This window comes from Pezoporus occidentalis, unplaced genomic scaffold (assembly GCF_034315485.1).
Source record: "Pezoporus occidentalis ecotype Australia unplaced genomic scaffold, CSIRO_AGI_Poc_V1 ctg175, whole genome shotgun sequence".
Classification (NCBI taxonomy): Eukaryota; Metazoa; Chordata; class Aves; order Psittaciformes; family Psittacidae; genus Pezoporus; species Pezoporus occidentalis.
In genome coordinates this window covers 680,238-705,031 of record NW_026913586.1, presented here as the reverse complement: position 1 = coordinate 705,031, position 24,794 = coordinate 680,238, and the positions used below count along the sequence as shown (strand labels likewise).

Sequence of the window (24,794 nt, the reverse complement as noted above, 5' to 3'; positions counted from 1 at the left end):
CAAAGGGGAGGAAGCTTGTGTCCTTTGTGAGCAAAACCAGAAATTATGTGCTAGAGGCGCATTCCTAGGAAACAGGTGAAAATTCATCGTGAAATTCCCTCTTGGGATGGGAGGGAATCTATATCCAGAATATCCAAGTTATTAATATCCAAGATATTTGTGGCAGTTACATCTAGAAAGGCCTTGCACTGTGGTTATTTTTCATCCCTTCTGAAGTCAAAGACATGAATCAGCTCATGCTCTTACTCCAAAGGTTCAATGCTTTTGAAGTGACTTAGCTCTCCCTCTGCCCTATCCCTACATACAGGAGAGGATGAACACTCCCCTGCAAATGTTCCTGCCCGTAGATATGTCCCAATGTTCACGTTCCAGCTTTGTTGCTGCCATGACCCCTGATATACCGCTGAGTTTACACTGTCTGGGTATCAGTTACTATGTGGAATATCTGCCTTCTCCTGTCATGTTGCTATTCCCTGAATTTCAAGAACATTCAGTCCTGTTGTGTTTTGGGTGGGGCTTTTTTTTGCCTTCCATGACTGGAAGAAGCCACAGAAGCATAGTCACAGGCTTGTTACTTTTGATCCAACTCTGCTTAGGTGTCATCAGAAGGACTGATACAGTGGCTTGGAAGTGTGGCCATCCATGGGTGGATAGGTGATGGCTCCTTCCAGGTAAATAACAGGGTTTTCGGGATGTTAAGTGCCAAGAGTGGTACAAGGCCCTCATGGAAATGGCCCATATTCTGTACATTTCTCTCCAGCCTGTGCAATAACCTCAGGGAAACTGTTTCCTTCTGGGAGATGAAGTGCTTTCCTCTGCCTGCCTTGCACTTGACTTGGCTTTGATGCTTCCTTGGTTTCAGCACTCAGTGAAGCACAAACCATTGAATTTTAAAGCCCCTCTGCTGTTGGTTTCTCTCCATTCACTTTATTTGCTTCTGTGATCATTTCATTTTTTCCTCCACTGCATAATTTAAGGCAGGAAAATAACCTGTTTACCTGGAGGCAAGGAACCAGGCAATACTGGCCTGCTTTGTACCCAAACACGCTCCACCACCATGAGCTCAGTAGGCAGCTGGGCTGCTTTGGTACAGCTTTCAAAAGCAGACTTAGATGTAACCACTGAACATTTACCTGCCAGGCAGAAAAACTGCTGTGTGCATGCTCAGGGCAAGATCCCTTGCAAGTTGCCCCTTTGTGCAGTGAGAAACATACCTCTGAGCTTTGCTTTTCCCTTGCTCTACCCCAACCATGAGGTGCTGCTCAGCACGGCTGGCTGCATGACCCTAGGGGAGAATGATCCCAGGCACCCTCCTGCCTGCTGCCTGCTTTAAGAGCTGTCAGGAAGTTTTCCCAGCTTTCCCTAAATGATGCTGCTGCAGCTCTGGCAACTGGCACAGAAGGAGAGCAGGAACTCCTGATCTCTGTTACGAAAGTTGAGTACGTGCAAGGCACATTTGTTTCTTCCCTGGTTGCAGTGGCCTGAAACAGTGAAGGTGTCCCTCTGCAGCCCGTGTTCCTTCCACCCACCTCCCCTCTGTCTCCTGGTGTGAGCCCCTAGAGCTGCATACCCTGCACCGTCCCAGGGCTGCTCCCAGGAAGCTGTGCCTAAGCTTTAGTCTTCCTTTGCCCCCTCCGTTCGTCTCTCTGTGCTCTCTAGTAGCACGTAGAGGTTGCTTTTGCAAAGGCATTTGCTGTCTTTCACTGTAGAACAAATCCAAGTATGTTTTTCCCTTCAGCTTGTTCAGAAAAGCGTCCTGGCTCACAGCAGAGGAGCAGTGCTCCAAGGCTGGGTTAAGATGACACCTAAAACCCACAACACCCTTAAGGGCCCTGGGTATATAAGATTCCACAGGATCTTCCAGTGAAAAGTGCAAGTGAGGTATAATATGGGGAAATAACATCAGCAGGTTTCACAAGCAAAATTGATCCATTATTGCCAAGGAGGAGGAACACAGGACTTGACAGCCAGTGCCCAAGGGCTTTCCCTGCTGTTCAGCCCAGATCCAAAGCCCATGGTGACTCAGGCTGCAGCAGGCACACAGCCCCCCAGCCACCTGGGTTGCCTTGGGGCTCATCTTCAGACTAAGCGTGGCAGGCATTGAGCGCTACCTCTCTATTCCCAGAACGAACCTTACAGAAATGCCTGATACAAACTGTTTTGTCATCCTTGACAAATCCTTCTGCTGTTAAGTCATTCCACACTCTCCTCAGCTGGGAGCTCCTCCAGGACCTTTGGTATTGATGGCCTCACTGATGCCTACTCCAACAGCATTTTGATTTCCCTCCCACACAGCTGCTAGTGGGAGGCACTGATTCATGCCAATGACCTGCCCCATCCCGGAGCTGAAAGGCAGCCAAGGAGGGAACTGAGCTCTTGCGACAGGCAGGTGCTGGAGCAGATCCTCAGCAGCTCCCAGCTTGCAAAAGAAGCTGGGGTCATTTACACCAATGGAAGATCTTTTCCCAGGAGTCTGATGTGTTTTGCTATGTGTGGGTATAGCATAGAATCATAGGATGGTTTGGGTTTGAAAGGATGTTAAGATCATCTATTTCCAACCCTGCTGCCTGGGCAGGGCCACCTCCCACTAGGCCATGTCACCCAAGGCCTTGTCCAACCATAAGGTTGCTAAAGTCAGTGTACAAGAGGCAATATGCATCCTATATAAATGTGTCAATTTCATTATGGAGTGTAGGTGACTTTGTGTGGGGTATATGTTTTCCCACAACACAAAAGTTCATTTTAAAAATACCCTGTTCTGTAGGCTTTCCCTAATGACTATTTTTCCCCACACATCTACTAACCAACAACATATGCCAGCATTTCTTCCTTAAAAGTATAAACTGGCACATAGCACACAGAGCATGAAATAATAAGACATGATTAAGACAGTAGCTGGAGCTAACCAAAGCCAGAAAACTCATAGCTGAAAGGTCAAACCTTTATTTAAATTGCCTTTGCAATGACCTATTTGTTTGCAGGTGCTGTGAATTAAGAGGGAAAGTCTTGTAATGATAGGACATCTGGCATGGAAAATCTCACCTCAGTTGAAGCTGAACAAAGTTCCACTCACTCCAGAAGGTAGGTTTCTTGTACTGGGAAATGTCAGTCAACCTCAGGGCAGGTACCCCTACCCAGCATTAGCTGTAATGACTGCATTTCTGGGTAAGATGCAGTACCTGGGCTAGGAATGCTGCTAAATGGGTGCTAAAATCAGCACCAGGGAAACGGGATGATTCTGTGATTAAAGACACCAATGTGGGGATAGGGGAGATGAGTGTTGTGCCCTGCAACACATTTTCAGTGTGACCTTCACAAACTGGTTTGTTCTGAGTTTCCAGGAGGCTGTTCTGGGTATCTTGAGGGCTTTGAAGAAGGAGTGGGAGGACAGGGCATGCACCCCCTTTTTGTCTAACAGTGACTTCTCCAGAAAAGCTACAGTTAGAGGTTGAAATAACATGGGTTTGTTTCTGTGGTCCACATCCCCTTGTTTAAGAAGTGACTGAGCATGTGCTCTGTGAGGTTGGCTTGTCTTCATGTCCTCGTCCCCTCATCCTTCCTGGGTCTTGGTGATCCCTGAGGAGGCATCACTGCTCTGAGCCTGGGCTGGGAGCCAAGAGAGTCAGGACACAGCCGAAGGCAGCTGTGAGGTAACTGCCTGTGTGTTCGGAAAGCACTTCTTCCCTATACGGATGGCTGGACCTATAGGGCAGTTGCTTTCTTTTGTATTTTGGGGTGGCTTTTTCATCATCTGAGTTGTCACTTCAGTAAGGAAAGATTGGTCTCTTGAGACATATTTGGTGCTGGAAGCAGAAAGAGGTGCCCATGAGGTGAGTACCACGTGGAGTGATGAGAAGCATGTAGACAAGTCCCATATCTGTGTTTTTGTCTCTGTAACTGTTAATGCTGATTGTCTGGTGTTCAGGAATAAACCTGTTGCATATGAATTAAAGAGAAAAAAATCACTAGGATGAGGAAAACCAGACTGTGGCTAAAGACTGCTTTGAAGGCTGGGGAAGTAGTTCCAGAGGCAGCAGTGAATCAGGCTCAAAACGAAGTGGTGTTCTAGACAAGGTTCAGACTGATTCTGGCCCTTTCCTCCTGCTTCTGCTTCCATGGGGTGCCTCTGTGGTGCTAGTGCTGGCTGAGAGGAGCAAGCATGAGGAGAAGGAAATGAAGCCAGCTAAGCACAGATGCTTTTTGTTCAGTGTTTGAGTGCAGCAGGCATGCTCAACAGCCCAGGTCCCTGGTTGTCCTCAGAGCTGCTAAGTCTGGGTGTGACAGTCACACATATACACTGCGCAGTGCTCCTAACCTTGAACAGAGAGGTGTCCTCTTAGCTTTGTTCCCAGTATAAGTTTGCCACACTTGACCCACTTGAGCTGAAATATCTCCGCTGAGGTGGCCACCCAATGTGGGTCTGCACTGAGCCGGAGCCATCTGAGAGCTGTCTCTTCCCAAAGCCAGGGCTTGACACTTAGTTTACCTCACATGAAAGTTTTGCTTGCTCTTCCCCAGGTCCAGAGTTACAGAGTCTCTTTCAGGGTCACTTTTCCTGCTTTTCCCACCTGCATCACTACTCTGCTCTCAGGGTAACAACTGTATGTTGGGCCTTTCAGTAGGGCTTGCACCAGCATGTATCGTTTTCCTCCCAGTGTTTAAAATGGTTTCTGCTCAGCTTTTCAAACATCACATGGAGTGGCTGGATGTCACCTTAGTCACCCCTAAGGACCTCCAGTCTGAGTGTGGTGAGCATCAGCTGCCAGCAGAAAGGCTGAGGAAAACCTGGGATGTTGCAAATCCAGAGAGCTTGTGCCAAAGAGAATGTCCTGCACATGCTTTTTCAAGAGACAGACCTGAGGACAAGGTAGTGCGGCATCAAAGGTGCTGAGGACCCCAGGGAGAGCTGCACCACCCCATTCCCCTGGGAGCCTAGCTTCCAGCTGGTCATGGTCTGGAGAGGGAAGCAGCAGCAGGCTCCCACATCAGTACCACTGGATAACAAATCACAGCTCTTGGCATCTGCTGGTTTCCACCTTGTGAGGACATTTAATCTTGAAAGAGCTTTTTTCTGTATTCCCTGGCAGGCTGTGTGCTGGCTCCACATCCCTGGCTAGGGGCCTGCAGCACATTGTGAGGCTTTTTGGCCAGAAAGCTGCAGGGGCAGACGTGTGTGATGGGGTTTGGGATGTCAGCAAAGATGCCCATTGCTCTCTGCCTGGTCCTGCCTGTAGGCTGCCAAGTGCCAGCTGCAGTGAACCTCTTGCAGGAGGTGCTGCTTCTTGAAAAGTGGTGCTTTTCCAGGGAGCACAGCAGGAACCAAATACCCAATCTCTGGCAGCCACAAAGCCATAAACTTCTCATCAAGACCAGCTAGATGGATGAGAGGGGGAATGAGTGCCAGGCACTGTGGAAGTGAATTTCTGCCAGACCATGCTGCTCTCTCTGAGCAGGGAGAGATCTTTGGAGAAGGGAGAGAGTGGTGGCCCTGGTGTGGAGCCATAGGATCTCTGTGCATCATCTGTGCTTATAGCTTTGGTATGCCAGTGCTGCCTGGCTTGTTTGTACAGAGGTGGCAAAGCCAGAAGGTTTGTGACCATGTTTGAAGAGAAGGACCTAAATTAATGTTACTGGCACATGGATAGAGACCTAAATTAATGCTTCCCTGAGGGATCAGCTCATGTCCATTCTGTTGGCCAGTCAGCATTTGCACAGTGCCAGACTGCACCATGCCCAACCAAAATGGTTGGAACAAGAGGGAGGGAGGTGAGGACAGGGCAGGGTGGAGCAGGTGGATGGGTGGGCTGGGATGCAGAAGCACGCTGGGATCCCTGGGGAGAAAAGAGATGAAGTCAAAATCATTAAATTCATGTGTCATTAATTCTGCCTCTTGCAGAATAGCTCTTCCACTCTGAAAATACTTTCATTATCCTTGAGTGGGACCTTCTTGGTTATTGCTGGGTTGGAGGGAAGGCTTGGGTTGCATTTGAAAGCCTTCATGTTCAGGGAGCCAAACTCTGGTGTCTCCTCCTGCAAGGAGACGCAGTCACTGCCACTTGGCTTGCAGAGCCACTGTCTGTTGGGCTTTTTCCCACTGATCATTCTCACTCTGAGCTGCTTATTCGTACTGATATTATTTATCATGGTGGCTGCTTTTTCAGTCTCAGGGCAGATGATTGCTCAACTGGCTGGTGTGCTGCAGTGGCAGGGAAGATGGTTTATAGAATCACAGAATGGTTTGGGTTGGAAAGGACCTTAAAGCTCGTCCAGTTCCAACCCCCTGCACTGGGCAGGGCCACCTTCCATTAGACCAGGTTGCCCCAAGCCCCGTCCAGCCTGGCCTTGAAAACTGCCAGGGATGAAGCATGTTTTGCAGAACATCAGATCAACACTGAAATGCGGTGTCTCTCCTTCCTCTGTCCCGCTGTTTGGGTGAGTTATCCGATGTCCCTGGACTTGTAATGGGGGAGATGAGACTGGAAAAAAGTCAGGAGCAGAAGGATGGTGGTGTCCAGTGAACAGGGGTTTGTGCATGAAGAAGTCAACATTCCTGATAGGCCACAACTTTTCCATCTGGCATTTTGCAGAGTAATTATATCTGTCATTTGCCTCTGGAAAATTGTTCCTACATCACAAATGTAGGTGGTTATTGTCTTACCCAGGAAGGAATGCCTGAAAATGTAGGCATCTACAGCAAAGCCTAAAATGACAGGCGAGGGATGTGCTTTCTGGTCCTGGGTCTCCATTGGTATCATTTGAATGTAGTCTCTGAAGTCAGTGGAACTAGACAAATTTACACAGATGGAGTAAGTAATATCTGCCAGATATTTTCTATTCCCAAGGCTGCCTTTAAACTTAAGCCTCTTAAGCCTTTTTTATAGGCACACAGCATTTCACACAGAGAGCCTAAAAGTCTTAAAATCAGTGTATGCAAAGAAAAAAGGGATCTTCTAGTGGGAAGAGATCTTAGCAAAAACTCCTCTTGCATTTTGGAGGTTTTACTCTCTCTTTCAGGAGGTCCTCTTGCAGCTGGGTTTCTGCTTTTAGTGTCAATGGCGATTGAAAAGAGGTGATTGAAAATTCCTTTGGCGATTGCTTTTGCTGCATGAGTACCAGTGTCATGAAATAGATCTCTCAGCACTGTGCTTTCAGTCTGGAATGATGTGTAAGGGCATAATGGGATTTTTTTTTTCAGTACATGTGTCATTCAGCAATAAAAGGCTTCCTTTGAAATCGTTATGGTCTGTTGCAAAAACCTATGTATTTTTATCTTACAATATTGAAATTTTCCTCTGAAATTTCCATGACACTATCAACCACAGACCAATATTGTTCTTACCAAACAGAACCCTTGCTGAGAGTCAAAAGTGCTATAAATATTTAAAGAAACGAATTACTAAGTAAGCCAGACTAGTGCCCTAGCCTGTAAATATTAAATGGAACATATGCAGTTGACAAAATGCAGGCAGAAACACTGAATGGGGCCATTTCATCGCCTAAATGAAATTATTTGCAGTGCAAAGGCAACTGTAAAAGTCATTTTTGCTTAATGACGAGCGGCACTCAGAATACAAGGGCTAAAGTCAGCATTTTGCTTGCTGAAAGAAAATTTCCATCCTGTTTTACAGTCTACTGCACAAGCCCTGGGCTGCTTCACCAGGGAGGTTACCAACATGGTTAATTGCATACTTAAAACGTTGGGGGGTGCTTGAGCAGGGGTTGTTTTGTGGTTCTAGGGGTGAGGGGTTTGGATGTGTAGCTCCACTGTGCCCAGGCTGGAGTGTGAGATGCTCCATAGCTCTCAGGCTGCTCTCTGGGCATCAGCTGCCTGGGAGCTCCAGTAACACAGTGATGCTGAGCATCTGAAAGCAGGACCAAGGAGAGATGCTGGCAGCCTTTGGGGGCTGCTCTTTGTCCAGGATATGTCTCTGATGAGGAGGGTGTTGGGGTGCTGTTACTTCTCCTTGAGCAAGAAGAGGTGTCTGGGGCTGCAGAGGTAGCTCCTGTTGTCAGCAAGGCAGTTTTCATTACAGCCAAAGCCAGGAGAGGATTTAGTCATGGCCAAATTCATAAAGCCATGAGTAATCATGTAAGGGCTTCCTGGGCTCCTGTGGATCCAAAGCTGCATTTTAGCTTAATGGCCAGTTCATCTGGAGTGGCAGGTTTTGACTGGGACTCCAGCACATCATTTTATGACAGCAGATCAGGAATTTGTACCAAGGTGAGAAGTGGCAGCACAGAGATGATGAAGAGACTTGTGACTAAAAATCCCAGCAACGCAGCAGTATTAGACAAATTCCAACTTTCTCTTGTAGGAGGGCAGGAAACACACGTATCATTTCACATCAATGTCATCTTTGCCATGGGTGCCATACCAGTGTAATTTCAAGAGCTAAGTTGCATATACTGCCTGGAGCAAGCAAGGTCAGTGAGTTGCTATCAGGAGAAGACCTCAGAAGTGGCACTGCTTTTTAGGGGTAATCATGCTGACAGTGCCGTTCCCAATATCTGCTTTTTATTTACGTGTTTATTTCTGTATTGCAGCATAATGTAGTTTTCTCCCACCTAAGCTGGAGAATGCTAAGAGGAATGATTGAGGAGGGATGGGAGATAGGTGTATGTGAGTGGTGTATATGAAGATGTTCATGTGGAAGACCTGGGATGTCAGGGAAATGGTTGTGTTTTGGGTCTTCCCTCTCTCACCTTTTTTTTTGGGTTTGGCTTAGAAGGTTTTTACAACTTCTGGAGCCTGTGAGTCTATCCAGAGGCCCTGAAGATTTGTATCAGCTGACACAGAGCTTTTACCAGAAGACCACAGCAGAGTCTGTGCATGCATTTGTAATATTCCTTAACAATTATGACATGTCTGATAGGTGTATTTTAAACCTTTTTTCAGTTTGGCCATGTAACATTTGACCTTATATTCCTATCATATAGGTATATCACTGAAGAGCTGGAGCTAGAAGGATCCTGTATGGAAAAGAGTTACAAGTGAGCAAAATCTTCTTTTTTAAAGACCTAGAAAGACAACTGAAGAAGAGTCAACCTGAATTTTTAAGGTTCTCTTGGTTCTGAAGCAGGAATATCCTGCAGATTCTTTAGATTTTCTTTGAAGAAAGCCTTTGAGACTAAAGGTTAGCAATTTCTAGCAGTTGTTTCTGCACTGCCTAAGAGCAACGTGTCATGAACAAAACCCCACTGTGTGAGGTACTATGCAAGTATAGTAAGGAAAACAAGATAGTTGCCCACATTACAGAAATTATGTATCTGTACTGAACAATGTCTCTTCACAGCTCCTCTCTCAGCTGGAGTTCAATTTGCTAGGCAGTTTGTTGATGCCATGTGCTAAGGCCACAGGCAGTGACAGGCATGTTTAACTTTCAGGGGGAAAATGACCCAAAATACTTCAGTGGAGGCAAAAGATGTGGATTTTAGATTGAAATTGGAAGCTGATTATTGTGTAAATGCAGAATTAGGTGGGTTTATATCCTGGTGTATTCAGGTGATTTGTATCTTGTGGACTCAGTTCTGCTGTGAGGGTGCATTTTTATCACTGTTGGGTTTTGGATAACAGGCTAAACTGAAAGGTGCAGGCTGACCAGCCATTGCAAGTGACAAACCGTACCAGCCTGATGTGCCCAAGCACAGGCTGCTGCAAGGTGTGCTTAGAAGCATTATAGCTTATTTAATAGCAGTATCATTTCATCTCCCATGGATTCAACTCAAGCAGACATTGTTCCTGGTACCTCTGTCCCTGTCATTTGTCAGATCCTCCTGTAGCTAGAAAAGCAAGCTCCATTCATTAGCACCACTGTGGGTGCCTGGTACAGGATAAATAATCTCAGTAAGAAGGAGGAGGTCTGAGTGTGGTCCTGGCTGCTGCCTCTCACAGAGGCTTTGGCTGGAGCAGTGCAAAGATTTTGGGGTGTATGTGGGCATAGGCACCTCTTCTGCTTTGCCAGTCCCCCTGTCTGGACACAGTGCAGATGAGATCTAGCTGAGGACTGGCCTGTTCCTTCTCTGGTGGATATGACTGATGGATTTTAATTTCTCATATGAACAAAGAGATGAGCCAGGCACCCCATCCTGCCTCACTGTAGAGCTACTAAGATGATAATTGAATTCCTGGGGCTTGGTTCAACCATGTGCTGCTCCACCTCTAAGCCAGTGTAACAGTTGGTACTAGTGAGCTACAGGTGAATATATATAATATATATAATTGTATAACAACAGCAAAGCCTCCATTAACCATTATGTTGCAACCAGCACTGCATATGCATAAGACCTCTGAAACGATTTTTGCTGCCATTAGTGGAGCTGGATAGATGGTGTCCCTTGAGGAGCCGCCTTTTCAGATTTGATTGGTGTTTTCTCCAGATCTGTCCCCTTAGCACCTTCTGAATGAGATGAATTTGTTCCTGAAATGGGCTGCAGGATTTTCAATCCATGAAAACTAATTGGCATCCAAGAATGAAGATAATCCGACTAGCATATCTAATTAGAGGAAAGCAATCCTCATATTCCCCGAGCAGTCTCAATTTAGAAGGAGCTCAGACACAGGAACTCGCTTGTCATCCTTTGAAGTTCTAGCTTCTAGCATGAGCCAAACATGTTGGGTTTTTTTTAAGCATTTATATTTGAGAGAATCCAGCAGGATAAATGCTATTTATTCATAGCACGATAGACTGTCACAATATTATGAGGCGCGTATATCACTGCAATCAAAGTTCTGACACATCTGAGAAGGGAGGTTGGGGTGTGCCACTCACAACCCATGAAGTGAAATGTGCCACCGCCTGCGGTAATCTTGACTTAATGCAGTCACATCTCTTTCTTAATCCAAGGGAAAGCTCATGCCAGCTGATACCTGGCTGTAAAAGTCCATGTGAAGCAACACTGTTTTGAAAACATGCTGACTTAATTAACTGTGGGCAAGGTGCTTCAATTTCCTCTGCCTTCTCTGTCTGGTTTTCCAGCACTGGAAAGAAAAGTCTGTGGGATCATGTTTAGAAATCCTACCCTTGGGTGCTGAAGATGGAATTAGATATATTCCATCCAGTTCTGTCCCAGCTCCTGTCACAGACCTCCTGCAGAGCTTGCAAATCTTTGTAACCTCAATTCTGATCCAATCTGAAGGCATTAACATGTGCTTCTGTTTAGACCCTGATGCAAATGATGGCAAAACATGCCCTGGCAGTGCTCTCGCATCTTCTCTTATCTATGGCAGATACAGGGCTTTTTGATTCTTTGGGATCAGCCCACACAATGCTGAGGTTAGGGAGCATTTCACAGAAATCCTACAAGTCAAGGATAAATAAACCAACTGGCACTGAGAAAACAGCCCCGAATCACAAAATGGGTTGGAAGGGACCTTAAAGCTCATCTAATTCCAGCCCCCCTGCCACACCTTCCACTAGACCAGGTTGCTCCAAGCCCCATCCAACCTGGCCTTGAACACTGCCGGGGATGGGGCAGCCACAGCTTCTCTTGCAGTGCCTCACCACACTGCTGCAGTGCAAGGGATGGATTAGAAGCCATGTGAGGCAGGGGTGTGGGACTGCTTAGTCTGAGCTGTCTGTTCTGCAGCAAGGCTTCTGTAGTGGTGATTGTACTGATCATCAACAGGATTTATGTGGTACAGGTACTTAGTATGAATACCTCATAGAAACTAAAATAACTGGCCATTTTTACTCAGCATCTTTGTATCATTTGTCCCTTCTGACTGTCACGTCCAAGTTAAGTACAGCCAAGCAAATGCTGGAGTAGAGCAGTTACACAAGGATAACCAGAAAGTGCTATTTATATGCCTGGAGAAGCAGAGAATGCTTAAAAGGCAAATATTTCATCTAAAATTCTATCTCATGAGCAACTGAGGAGGTTGAGGCCAGCCTGAATCCTCAGACAGACAGGAGAGGACATGGGGGCCTTGGAGACATTGAAATCCTTCGTAGTCTTGGATCAGGCTCGCAACTTCCCACAGTCTGGTGAAGTCCAAAGAAGCTTCTGCGTGTGGAGATGAGGCTTGTATAGGGAAGAGCAGCATGCAGGAGGGGGAGGTTGAGGAAGGAGTGAAGATGTTGCAGTATGGATTTGCTTTTCATGGTGGCCAGGTAACAAGGGGCTTTGTTTGCAGAAACTGTAATCTGAATATAAGGTGGGCAGAGTACTTCGTCTCCTAGAGGTAAAACAAGCTTCAAATGGAGTTGAAGTTCCTGGCTTCCTTCATGGACAGATAGAGCTACATGTGAGTTTTATTGGAGTCTTGTGTCCTTGTGTCCTGTTTTACCTGTTTAAAGGCTGTCTGCTTATAGCAGCCTGGTATTGTTAATACACAATAGCCAGCGCACAGAATGGTAACAGAGATAACTGCCGTTTAATGTATAGATCCATTGTCCTCCATGAACACTGGCAATTAGAGGGCCACCTGCTTAGTGCTGAGAACAAACAAAAAAGAACAGCTGAAAAATACACGTAATGTGGAGATGGCCCTCTAAGAGTTAATGAAAGGAAAAGCAAAACAAGTCCTAGTCTTACAATGTCTTTGCCTGGCTCTGAAGGGAGCCGGCGGGAGCGTTCAGACTTGCTCTGTGGAGAGCTCATCATAGCCTGTCATTTGCTCTTTCCAGTCCATCACAGACTAATTGGGATAGTGGGGCTGTCTTAAGGAAATTATGCAGAACTTCATCTCTGTAGGTTTGCTGTGGCTCCCCAGAGCATCATCACAGTAAATACGAGGTTTGCCTGTGGAGATGGATGCTGAGAACGGTGATTTCCCCAGTAAAGCTCCGGAGGAGCCCTGCGTGTCATTCACACACCAGATGACATAAGTACCAGGATCACTTTCCAGTTGTTCTCTGGTTCGGGGTTTGCTGTATGAAGGTGGGGGGGACGGACACAGAATGATTTAAATGGAAGGGACAAAAACCTTGCAGGAAAAAAGAGGCTGCTGCAGCATCTGAAAAGGCTTTGGTCGGACACGGACCTGGAAAGGCAGCAGGGATTTCTTGTGAGAGCTGTTCCAGAGGGCTGGATTACCGCACCTCCTCCCTGCAGGGAGAGGCTCAGCATCCTCTGACCGCGGGAAAGACCTGAGGAGGATCCCGCATCCTCTGAGCTGGAGAAGGGAGCAGGAAATCCCGCTTTTCTCCTTTTCTTAGGGGATGGCTATGGGGGTGTACAGGGCTATTAGGAGTATGGGCGGGGGCAGGAGGCAGATACCTGGTAGGTAGTTGCAAAGGAAGGGAACACGAGCTCGGCTTCCCCAGCCTGGGAGAAACTCGACTCGCGGGCGCGGTGGAAGGGATGGAGAGGGGATGGAGATGGGGAGGGGGCGGCCCGCGGCGGGGGGGTGTCGGTATCGGCGCCGCCCCCGGGGGCTCGCAGTGACGCAGGCTCCCAGCGGCACCCCCCGCCCGTCTCCTCCGCCCCCTCTGCCCCCTTTAAATAGCGCCGAGCGGAGCCGAAGGGAGCGGAGCCGAAGGGAGCGGAGCGGAGCGGAGCGGAGCATGGTGCCGCTGGCGCTGCTCGGCCTTCTGGGCGCCGCCGCCCTGGCAGGTGAGCGGGACCCGAGGGGCGGGTGGCGCCCGAGCCTCCGCCGCGGCCGTGGGGCGGCTGGGAGGGGACGGGAGGGTTTTGCCTCTGGAGAGCGCTGGAGCAGAGGGGTGACGACACCGCTGGGTCATGACGTCATGCCCGGCCCGCCCTGCGTCACCCCGGGGTCGCCCCTTGGTACGAGGCAGGGTTGAGGCAGGACCGGGGGCGGCGGGGCTGCCCGGAGCCGTGCTGGGGCTGGTCCCGCACCCGCTGCTGCTGTGCGCTGCTCCCCCTTCATCCCTGGCAGTGCTCAAGATGAAGCCCTCAGTGGCAGGGGTTGGTGGTGGTCTTGGCAGTGCTGGGATAACAGCTGGGCTCTATGGTTCTATGGTCTGTTACGGCCCTGTTCCCCGCCCTCTGTGCAGTCTCTTTCCACAAATTCCATTCAAGTGGTGCTGCTAGGTATTTGCCACCCTGTCCTTAATACTGAGGGATGACTGTAAAGTAGCAGCTCTGCATCTTTAACTAACATAACACTATGTTCTTGGTGTTTGGCACTAAACATTAAATCCACGCTGTGAAATGGAGATTAAACACAATAGGATGAGGTGGCGGCTCAGCTTTATAGCCTTTTATATGTGCTACATCATTTCTTGAATGAATCAGTGTGGTTCTGGGCTGAGTAATTCCGTGTCAAAATGCTTCTGGGACTTGTACTTTGTAATGAAGTTGGCATCCTTCAGGTACCTTTGTTGTAATCAGAAGGGAGGGTGGAAGGTGGGTGAGAGACCCCAGCTCCGAGAAGCTCACCAGACTTATTTCACAGACCCCATAGGGATTCTTTACTAAGTTTGTTTTTCCTGTTTGTGCCATAAAAATAGGTCGGGTACCTCTTTACATCCTTGCTTTAAAACGGCAGACAGAGTCAGTCAGCTAAGGGACTTTCTTCGGGGCTGGGAATAGGTGAAACATTAACTTCAAGAACTCTCTAGTGCTCCTTCTGCAAATCAGTATGCCAAAGTTCTTGTGATCTTTCCTAGGAAAGGTTCTTGCTGACATTTTGATGAGCAATGGCACTGCACTGAGTCATCAGCATTAATGGAACAAAGCCATGCGGGGATTTCATCAGGCACCCACCAAAAGATGTGTCCCAGTCTTGGAGACACGAGCAAAAGCCACGTGAATTTGTCCTGCATTTCTCATCCTCTTTTTGTGATCTTCATCAGCTCTCGGCACTTCTGCAAAATCAAATAACCTGCACATAACTGCCTGGGCAGGTCTGGCTCAGGAGGGGGAAGCAGACCCAGGGCTTGGCTTCACTGTGTGGGTCTGTGTGCAGGCAGGGGGAGGTTTTCCATCTCGGTGCTTGCTCTGGCTGTGTTTCTGCTGTGAATCCCTGCAGCTGTATGTCTGCTGGGTGTGAGGGTGCCTGGTGCTATCAGCGGTGCCAGGGCGATGGCTTCACCCCTCCTGACCACACGTGGAGAGGAGAGGAAGGCAGAGGTGCTGGGCAGCCATCTCCAGCTGGCGCATGGCCCTAAGGGAGCTCTTGCCAGCTGGCATGGGCTAGCGCTGCCAGCACTAGTGTAAAGTGGGGCACGCTTGCTCCCCACGGGCTTCCTATCTTGGCTCTGGCAGAGAAGCTGCCTCAATGTATTATTTCAGGCTCTGGAATGGATTGGATATTCATTTTGTTCCTCTGGCAGGTTAATATGGCATATGTTCAGTTCTATTTGCTTCTTCTGACGTTATGATTGCTGTGCTGTCATAGCCTAGCCCGTGCTTCCTCTTTGTGCGTGCCAGGTTTCATCATTAACCAAGCACTTGCTTGGTCATTAATCTATCTGTAGATGTCCTTAGAGAGGCGGGAGCTTTGGAGTGGCAGGGCAAAGGCAGCGAGTACAGCCTGGCTTTATATTCCTGCACCACTGACACAGCGCTCAAGTTGGCATCTCTCATAGCAAAAGACATTCAGAAGTTTGTCTGTTCTGTGTTTTACCACATCAACTGGGTGTAACTCGCAGGAGATGCACTGTGGCAGCATCGCAACTAACAGGACAAAATCAGATGTTTGCTTTTCTACATGTCATGATCTCTCCTGGGCTGGAGGACCAGAGGAGCCTCATCAAGAGGCAATGAAGTGGGTCATCCCCTCTCTTTACATGCAGGTGGTGACCGTGAGCAGCTCGCGCTGTAAGAGCCGTGTCTCCAACCGCTTTGGGATTGGGAGACTGTTCCTTTAGTGGTTAACACTGTTCTAGTAGAAGGAACTTTGCTGCCAGCCTCCTACCCCTGTGTGTACGTACATCCTTATCCTCAGATGGAGGATGCGGGCAGGTTGGGCTGCAGCAGCATCAGCACTGTGCAGCGTGGTAGTTGTTTGCGTACCAGGTTAGTAAATAAAGTAACCAGAAGCCTGGCTCAGTCAGCCCTGAACGCAAGAGGTGGGGAGAGGGTTGGCTCTGATAGCACCATCTCCCCACACACCATCTGGCATTCAGGGGAAATGATGGGGTAGGGATGCAGTGCTATTTTAGGGGAATCCCTTCTGTGCTAGCCTTGTGTGGGTTCCCTTCTCTGAGCGCAGTTGTATACGCAGTGAAGAGACGGGGGCTGGAGAAGCACCTTCCTATGTATGTGCTTGGGGAGCAAAAATAGAGGGCAGCGGAAATACCAAGAGAGTTATTATTGTGCTGTGCTCAGTTATTACACATAAAGTCAGTGCTCAAGGGGATGTCTGCTTCTGCTGCAGGCACAGAAGAGAAGAGAAGGGTTTGCTGCTGTCAGTAGTACAAGGCTACAGGCTCCTGCCTGCTTTGCAGGAAGCTTCCTTGGGCAGTATTGGTTTTCCTGGCCACTGTACTGTAGAGTGACCCCCTTCATCTCCATAACCTGCTCTGTGCTAACCTGATACAGAAGAACTCTGTCCCCAACCAAGCAGCATTGCAGAGAGGGTGGTAGATGACTTTCCTGACTTGTGTTGAAACTTCAGAGCTGCACCCCAACTGTACCTTTGTGTACTGTGATTATATACCATGCAGTAAGTCCATGAAGCCACAATACAATGAGCCTTTTCTCTACGTACTGGTGTGTGGCTGGCAGACTCGCTTAACTTCACTTCTGCAAACCTCAAGGTGGATGAGACTTGACATGGTTCTTGAATAACGCAGCCAAGGTCATTAGGCAGCTGGAGACATATTGCAGCAGTGATGGCAAAACAAAGCAGCATGGAGGCTGCATTTGCAACAGCTTCCTTCCATAAGCAGATGTGTTGGACTGAGAAGAACTGGTGCAAGGAGTTGTTAATACCCCACATGTTCTCAGGACAGAGATTCAGGCAGGTTGTGCTGCTTCCCCGGAGCAGTGTTTTCCACTGGGATTTGATTTTTCTTATTTCTTGGGGTGATAGTGGCCCACTTGGTGAATGGAGTTTTCCTTGTCCCTTCTGGCTCTGTCCTTCCCTTGAGATGCCACTTCCCATCCAAGTAAGACAGGATTTCTCCAGCAGGACTAGGACAGCAATTGCTTTAAAGTCTTGAAGAATGGTATTGTAATGGAGAAGTGATGATGGGGCACCCAGAGCCCCTTGCAGAAGCCAAAAGGTGCAAACTGGCCTTGCTTGTTTCCTGGCTTTTCACCACCAGACAGGTGCAGCGACGTGAAGATCTAACTTGCAATATAGCTTTTATCTTGGGATTCGAGCACTGCTTTCTGTTTCTCGGTGTATGTTCTTTTTGTGCATAATTTGACCGAGGACTCCTGTCAGTGATGCTTGTTGCAGGATTATTGAGTCTGTAATAATCTGTTTTTCTTCTAGGTGTCAGTGCAGTTCCAGTGGAAAAAGACCAAGTTGAAGAAATGGTGAGTAGTTGGGTGTGAAAGCAAATTTCAGAGAGAAATCAGCCTCATGCTCTTCATGTTTTGTCTTTAAACTCTCAGGGTAATGCTTTTCTTCCCTAAGGGTAAACTCTTCAGAGATCATTGGTAATGTGGAGCTCAGAGTCCCTTTAGCTGTCAGAAGATGCCTGCATGCACTTCAGTGCGTTTGATGAAAATGGAAGCTGGCTTCTTGTGTCAGTGTGGTGTTACACACTGTACAGCTGCCCCAGAAATGATCTGAAGTATTATATGATAGTACATGTTACTGAACTGTAAAAAGTGAGATGGCAGCTGTGAAGAAAGATGAAATAACTACAGTTGCCAACTACGTGATGGACTTCATAATGCAGTCCTGCCTTCTCCTGCTTTGGAAAGAGATTCTTAACCTGCTTGATTAAATAGATGCCATTAGCTGCTCTCAGACCCTGTAACCTGACGTCAGACCCTCTCCACTGCTTAACAGTGTAATAATTTAGGTTAGTAAACACCTGGTAATAACTGAAAACAATTAAAGCACAGACATCTGTATGAATGTTTTATTGCGTCCTCCCATCCGGGCACCCAGATTGTCAGCCTGAGGCTCTTATACTGCTGATGATCTGAGCACTCGCTCACAACCAACAGCTGCAGCACTTGGAAAATGATGCATGAATTCATACAGGAGTTCACACTCCGGTAGAATTCATGCTCTGGTAGCACTTAGGACTAGCAGAGGTTGTGTAGCTTCCCTAAATCAATTGAGTTCCTCTGTTTCCAGAAGCCTGCCCAGTTGAATGTTAAGCCCTGAAGAGGCAGGGCAGGAAAAATGGAACGTGTCACAGTGGGTATAAAGGTGGTTTTGATTTATTGGCAATCCAAGCAGTACTTCTGGTAACCTTTGCAGCATCCTCATTTGGACAGATCCTACAGGATGATCCTCATCTTTTGAACATGTGTAGTGTTGGTTATTTTGCTTGTAGGGTGCTGTTACCTCATGTTGTTTGACTCTCCTTTGTACTGAATAGGGTATTTAGTATTTTAAAGAAGCCTGTTACCTATGCAAAGAAAAGGGGAGAAAAAAAGAGCTAATGACTACACTCGTGTTACTGGCATGGGAGTGAGGAGCAAAGCACTTGTTGCAAGTTGTGTTAGAGCTGGGGATTACTCAAAACTCATAAATGTAAGCCTTAACTCCAGTCCTGAAGCAGCTTTCCTCCCTAGCTGGGTCAGAAGCAGGATTTCCATTTCTGCTGTGAGAATTTTTTCTCCTATTTTGTCTCCTTCAGGTGACACGGTGCATAGTGGAGGTTCTGTCTAACGCTCTCTCCAAGCCAAATGCCCCACCAATTAATCCCGAGTGCAAGGAAATCCTGAGGAAGGGTAAGTACAACATCACCTGAGCTTCTGGAAGGGATTTGGTAGATGGATTCTGTCCTGTGTTGCAGCTGCTGAAGTGTTATTTCAGCCCATGTGAAGCTGTCAGAATTCTCATTTCCTTCTGTTCAGTCTGTCTTGCTCACAGAGCAAACAGCCTGACCTGGTAACTGTCAGGGATTCCAGGATAACACATGTGGCTCTCTACTTAAGGCACCTGGAGAGTCTGGGACAAGTTCTTTAGGTAGCCTGAGAGGTTTGGGCCACACGCTGAATGCTTCCCAGAGTGTGAACTGCTTCAAATAACCACCACTTGAATCAGCACGGCTCCTGTGCCTGGTGGCAGCTGAATCGATGCCCAGCTCGGGAAAGGGGAGTCTTTTGCTCAGCCTGGAAATGATTTGTGGTACTGATTCCAGAGGTCTGGAGATGTGTGCTGAAAGCTCCCTGTGGATCCCTGTGGAAGTGCTCGTTTCAGATGAGCTCATTCCTGCAGCACCGTGCTCAGCTGCCTGTGTCAGGTGTAAGCCTGTTTGCATGCTTGAGCTCTGCTTGTAGTGTAGCGTGGTTGAGTTCAACACTGTGCCAAACTGCACAACACACACGTCTTTTTCCTCTGTCCAGTTATATTTATGTGATTACAGAACAATAAAAAGGCTCTTGACCCTACCTGCCAGCAGGAAGCAATCGTGAAACCCACCTGACTCCTCTTTGTTCATAGAGGGAATAATGCATGGCCCTAATAAAGTCATCAGAAGACAGCGGGTTTGGGGCTTTGGGAATACTTGTATTTGTCCTGAGCTCCAAATTTCTAGGAGATGCTGAATGCCATCAGGCACTGAGCTTTGTTTATGACATTGTTGATTGCAGGGGAAAAAAAAAGAGTACATTTGCCATGTTCTGGAAAATAAAAGCACGCTTACTGCAAAGAGCAGGGCAAGGACCATATTTTTGCCATTAGACAACTAATTCACTGCACAGGATACCAGGTGATGGGAAGCTTTTCGGAAATAAGGAGTTATTTTTAAACCTGCACAGCTATTGTCTGAAAACCTCTAGGAATCATGAGCTATTTCTGATGCTACCGGGACACAAGTGAAGCAACAATATCATCATAGAAATAGACCGTTACCGTTGTGGTCAATGTCAGGCTTTCATTTAGTGTGGAAATAGTGGAAGGAGCAGCATTTGATTAAAAAAAACTATTATGAAGTAACTATTTTTACTCAGTCAATTTAGAACTTTTCGAATGTGCTAAAAGCCCCCGATATTTTTGAGTAGCTTGAAAGAGGTGGTTGTCTTTTTTGTGAATAAGGGTATGTGATGGATAAGACCTGGCATTCAGAGAACTGAACGAGCTCCAGATCCCATTGATTTTTTTTTAAATGGGAATGAGGGTGAATTTAATTCAATACTAAAAGTGTGATCACAAGCAGGGAAAAAAGCCAGAGAGGAAGAATTATTCTGGAAATGTCAGTGGAACTTATATAAACACATAATTAAATGGAAAGTAGCTAATGCTTGTCCAGGCAAATGTACACAATGTTAGAAAGTGGCTAATTTGAAAAGCAGAATTAAAACACTGATTCTGTCCAAATTTTCTTGTTACTTTGGGAGGACAGTTATCTATTTAAACTGAAAACTGCGCTTCAGTGGAGAGCTGGATTACTGCATTACGCTGCTTTTGTTGTTACAGGTGGTAGAAATGACAAAGAGGGAAGTGAAAACAAACAACTCGAAGTGAGGCATTTGAAAGACCCAGCAGAGACTGAAAAACATCAAACTGGGAGTGTGGAGAAAGAACAGAGTCAGATAGAAGAGGAGTCTAAAATGTACATGAAAGGAAGTGATGAGGAGAAACTTGATCATGAAGAAGGTAAAAGCCAGGAAGAGGAGGATGGACACTACGCACCTATGCATACAGAAGAAAAGAAACACTATCAGGGCATCAGAAAAGAGCAGGAGAAGAGCTACCTCAGTGAAGAAGACAGCAAAGAGAGCAAGAGCCGTGATGAAGAGGCAGAGCATGCTGTTCTCAACAGGAAGCCCCACTCCGGAGGCACAAGCACAGAGGAGCTGCCTAATGGGAATGATCAGCGCCCCACGGGCCACTGGCACTCGGAGGAGGGAATGAAGAGCCCTTACAAAAGAATTCGTGAAGGTGAAGAGGGAGAAGCAGAGGAAGAAAAGAGTGAAAAATACTACCGTGAGTCTAAGGTACGTGGTTTCTCCCATCAGCAAGAGCATGAGGAATCTGATGAAAGTGAAGAAACAGAGGAGGAAAAGCAACCCTCCAAACCCAAACATTATCAAGGGAAGCTCAGAATGGGTGAGACCTCTGAAGAAAAGAGGGGCCGTGGTGGTGGGAAAGAGGAACAACATGAGGAATCAAACATAGAGGGAGCGCTTCTCTGGGACAAAAGGAACCACCATCAAAAATACCATGAAGAGTCTGAGCAGCAGCGTGAGGAGAAGAGTGGTTATCAGGAGAGGCATGGGTCTGAAGAGGTGGAGGAGAAGAGCCATGCAGAGCGGGGAACTGAGGAATACAGAGAAAGGTGGCAGCAGAGTGAAGACAGCAGTGAAGAAGAGAACAAGAAGCATCACCACAGTGAAGACAGTAATGAGAAAGGGCACGAGGAGAGGAGACACCGTGATGAATCACATGAGGCAAGGAGGCACCATCCTGAGGAAAGGGCGTATCTTGGAGATGAAAGCGAGGAAGAGCTGGACAGGTACCTCAGCGGTGGCAGCAAGGAGAGGCAGCATCGTGCTGGAGGGAGATACAGCTTGTGGGACAATGAAGATGAAGGGGCACAGAAAGCCTACGCTCGAGAGCACAAAGGGCAGGCCCGAAAACACTACAGCACTGAGGACAGGGTAGAGCAGCAGCGCTACCCTGGCAACAGTGAGGAGGAGGAGGAAGTAGAAAAGCAGCATCACAGCAGTGATGAGATGGAAAATGAAGAGAACATGGAGGAGGGAAGATACACAGAGATGGAAGAGTACAGAAGCCATCTCCCTGCAGAGAACAAGAGAACCACAGCACCCTACAGGTCTTTCTACCCTCTGCTGTGGTGGAAGAGCCAGCATTTTGAGAAGAGGGATAGCGCAGGAGAGCAGCTTCTGGAGGGCAAAGAGGAAGGCAGGCCCACCCTGGACGAGAAGAGTCTTTTCCCTGAATATAATGACTATGACTGGTGGGAGAAAAAGCAAATCCTGAGCGCTCTGAACCACGGGCGCAGCGAGAAGAGGAATTTTGGCAAGATGAACAGATACGACGTGAAAGGGCAGTACAAGAAGATGGATTCACTCGCACAACTCCTGAGTTACAGGAAGAAATCAGCAGAATTCCCAGAGCTGTACAGTTCTGCGGAAGACATGAAAAAACGTCACATGAGGAATGACAGGAGAAGTCTGAGCCAGAGGCCTCTGACGGAAGAGGAGGTACGTGTGCCAGTGTTCCCTGCAAAGCCAGGGGAAGCTGATTTCCCGTGCACATTTCTAAATCCATTCCCAGGGCAGCTGGTAAACTGCTTATTGAAACACAAACATGATTTAAGTCACACTGAGAGGTCTTAAATGATACAAAAATCTGCTTTCTTTGAACAAATTCAGCAGAACTGCCCTACGGCACAGTTCATAAAATAAAGACACATTAGATATATTAGCTTATACCTGCAGCAAGACAAGGAAGAGAAAGGAGATTTTCTTCCTCTTTGGGCCCTCTACAGTCTTGCAGACTAATAAAACAACAAGGAGCAGAGAGGTGATTAACAAGCACCACTTGGTCTGTCGGGGTGTTTAAATTGAATGAAAACTGAGTCAGACATTGAGTGAAATGCAGCTGTCCACTGACTTCTGCTGTAACAGCAGAGCAGAGCCTGGCTTGCACTTGTAAGCCCGCTTCATGCATATAGTTCCCATGGATGTGAGTCCTTTTCTTGTTGAACTTCCTGGTTTGCTCTGGAGCCTCCTGTTATGTCCAGGAAAACTGACTCTACACCCATCAGTTCCTCATGTATGTCACTGTATGTATTGCACAGAGCTGGGCTGGGAGCAGTGGGGGTTTAATCATTTATATAGAGGTTAAACAGTGTTAGCAAGTCATTGTAATAAGCAAGAATTGGCTGCATGTGTTTCCCCCCCAGCATCTGTTAAGGTAGAGGTGTTCGTCTTGTTGCACACTGTGCTGGCTGTGTGCCATAAACCTGAACCACTGTGTTCACAAGGTTGTAGCTTCCTAAGGGGTCTTCACCTGGGCAGCAAGAAACTGCACACCTCAGGGAGCAGCAGCTGTGAGATAGCAGGAGGTCACTGCTAGATAATCACAGAATGGTTTGGTTTGGAAGGGACCTTAAAGCTCATCCAGTTCCAACCCCCTGCCATGGGCAGGGACACCTTCCACTAGACCAGGTTGCTCCAAGCCCCATCCAACCTGGCCTTGAACACTGCCAGGGATGGGGCAGCCACAGCTTCTCTGGGCAGCCTGTGCCAGGGCCTCACCACCCTCCTAGTATCTAATCTAAATCTCCCCTCTGAGTTTAAATCCATTCCCCCTTGTCCTGTCACTACAGGTCCTTGTCAAAAGTCCCTCTCCATGTTTCTTGTCAGCCCCTTCAGGCACTGGAGCTGCTCTAAGGTCTCCCCGGACCCTTCTCTTCTCCAGGCTGACCCACCCCAGCTCTCTCAGCCTGTCTCCAGAGCAGAGCTGCTCCAGCCCTCAGAGCATCTTTGTGGCCTCCTCTGGACTTGCCTGAGCAGGTCCCTGTCCTTCGTGTTCTGGGGGCCCCAGAGCTGATAATGGTGCTTTAAAGCCAAAAACATTAAGCTGTAATTAGGGCAGGTCTCAGAATGAGCACTTTGATACATTCCCCAGCCCTAATTTGGTTAAAAGGAGGAAATTACACAAATCCCCAAAGTATGTGTTGCAGGCACTGCTGTTAACACTGCTCGCTCCAGCAGCCTGCCCAGGGACCAGTGAGAAGTGAGAGGTTTCTGCCTCAGAAACAGTCTCTGTCTCTTGTTCTCATGGAACAAAACATTTGCAATGTTATTTTATGTGTGAAATGCTCTTTATTGTCTCCCCAGGAAAAAGAACTGGAGAACCTGGCCGCTATGGATCTGGAGCTGCAGAAAATAGCTGAGAAGTTTAATGAGAACAGGAGAGGCTGAAGATGAGCTGCTTGGCGCTTCAAAACTCGGTGTAGCTGCACTCACAATACCTGTATTTTGTGGTAAATTCACTGCCACTGGATTGTTGTTTGCCCTAAAGACAGGAAATACTATTTACTGTCCACTATAGTGTAGTGATTTATACAGCTGAAAATGTCTTTGATTTGCTATTATGCTATTGAGATTTGAATAGCATGAATTTTGGTATTCTACCCTTCCATGCAAGGCAGATATTTTTAATATGCTTGTGAAAATAATTGTGTTCGTGTTCTTCAGAAATATATTTGTCTGAGTTTGAAATAATAAAAACCATTGATCTTGGACCAAGCTTTCTCCTTGCTTATTTGATTGATTGATTGGGTTATTTCAAAGTAAGCTGTATCAGATTGTGTACAAAATGTTGACTTAGACCAGTTAGGGTTGGAAAGGACCTTAAGATCATCTGGTTCCAACCCCCCTGCCATGGGCAGGGACACCTCACACTAAAACTCACACTGACTTGTGTCTCACCAATGATTTTGAAAGTTACAGGGAGCCTGCCCGTGCCCTTTATTTGCCAGTTGGCAGGAGCACAAGAGGTAAGAAGGAACAACTATTAATTTGCTCCAGTAACTCAGAAACATCCTGGGAATTATTTAGTTTTGGAAATTAGTCATTAAAGCAGTAAAGAGGCTGCAATGCTAAATGGACATCTGTTAATCTGGAAAGCACTTGGTGCTTCAGAATCAATGCATTACATGGTGGTTTTGCCACTTACTCAAACTGAGTAGTACCATTAATATGAATATGCTTTGCTAATGATATGTTCTTTCTGCCTTCTGCAGGCAAGCAGGTCGTGGGTGAGCGGCACTGCA

General features: G+C 47.3%; 1 protein-coding gene across 2 annotated transcripts; it reads left to right on the top strand.

Annotated features, from left to right (window-relative positions):
- The first annotated feature begins 2,996 nt into the window (after positions 1-2,996).
- Positions 2,997-24,267, top strand: CHGB (chromogranin B). Of its 2 annotated transcripts, none has more exons than XM_062614320.1 (5): positions 2,997-3,081; positions 17,351-17,394; positions 18,678-18,771; positions 20,462-22,212; positions 23,857-24,267. In XM_062614320.1, exons 1-5 carry the CDS (start codon positions 3,012-3,014, stop codon positions 23,938-23,940), a joined length of 2,043 nt encoding a protein of 680 aa, XP_062470304.1. In that variant the 5' UTR covers positions 2,997-3,011; the 3' UTR covers positions 23,941-24,267. The 2 variants fall into 2 exon arrangements, with proteins under 2 accessions (XP_062470304.1, XP_062470306.1); XM_062614322.1 differs by lacking the exon at positions 2,997-3,081 and adding an exon at positions 13,365-13,554.
- The last annotated feature ends 527 nt before the right edge of the window (positions 24,268-24,794 follow it).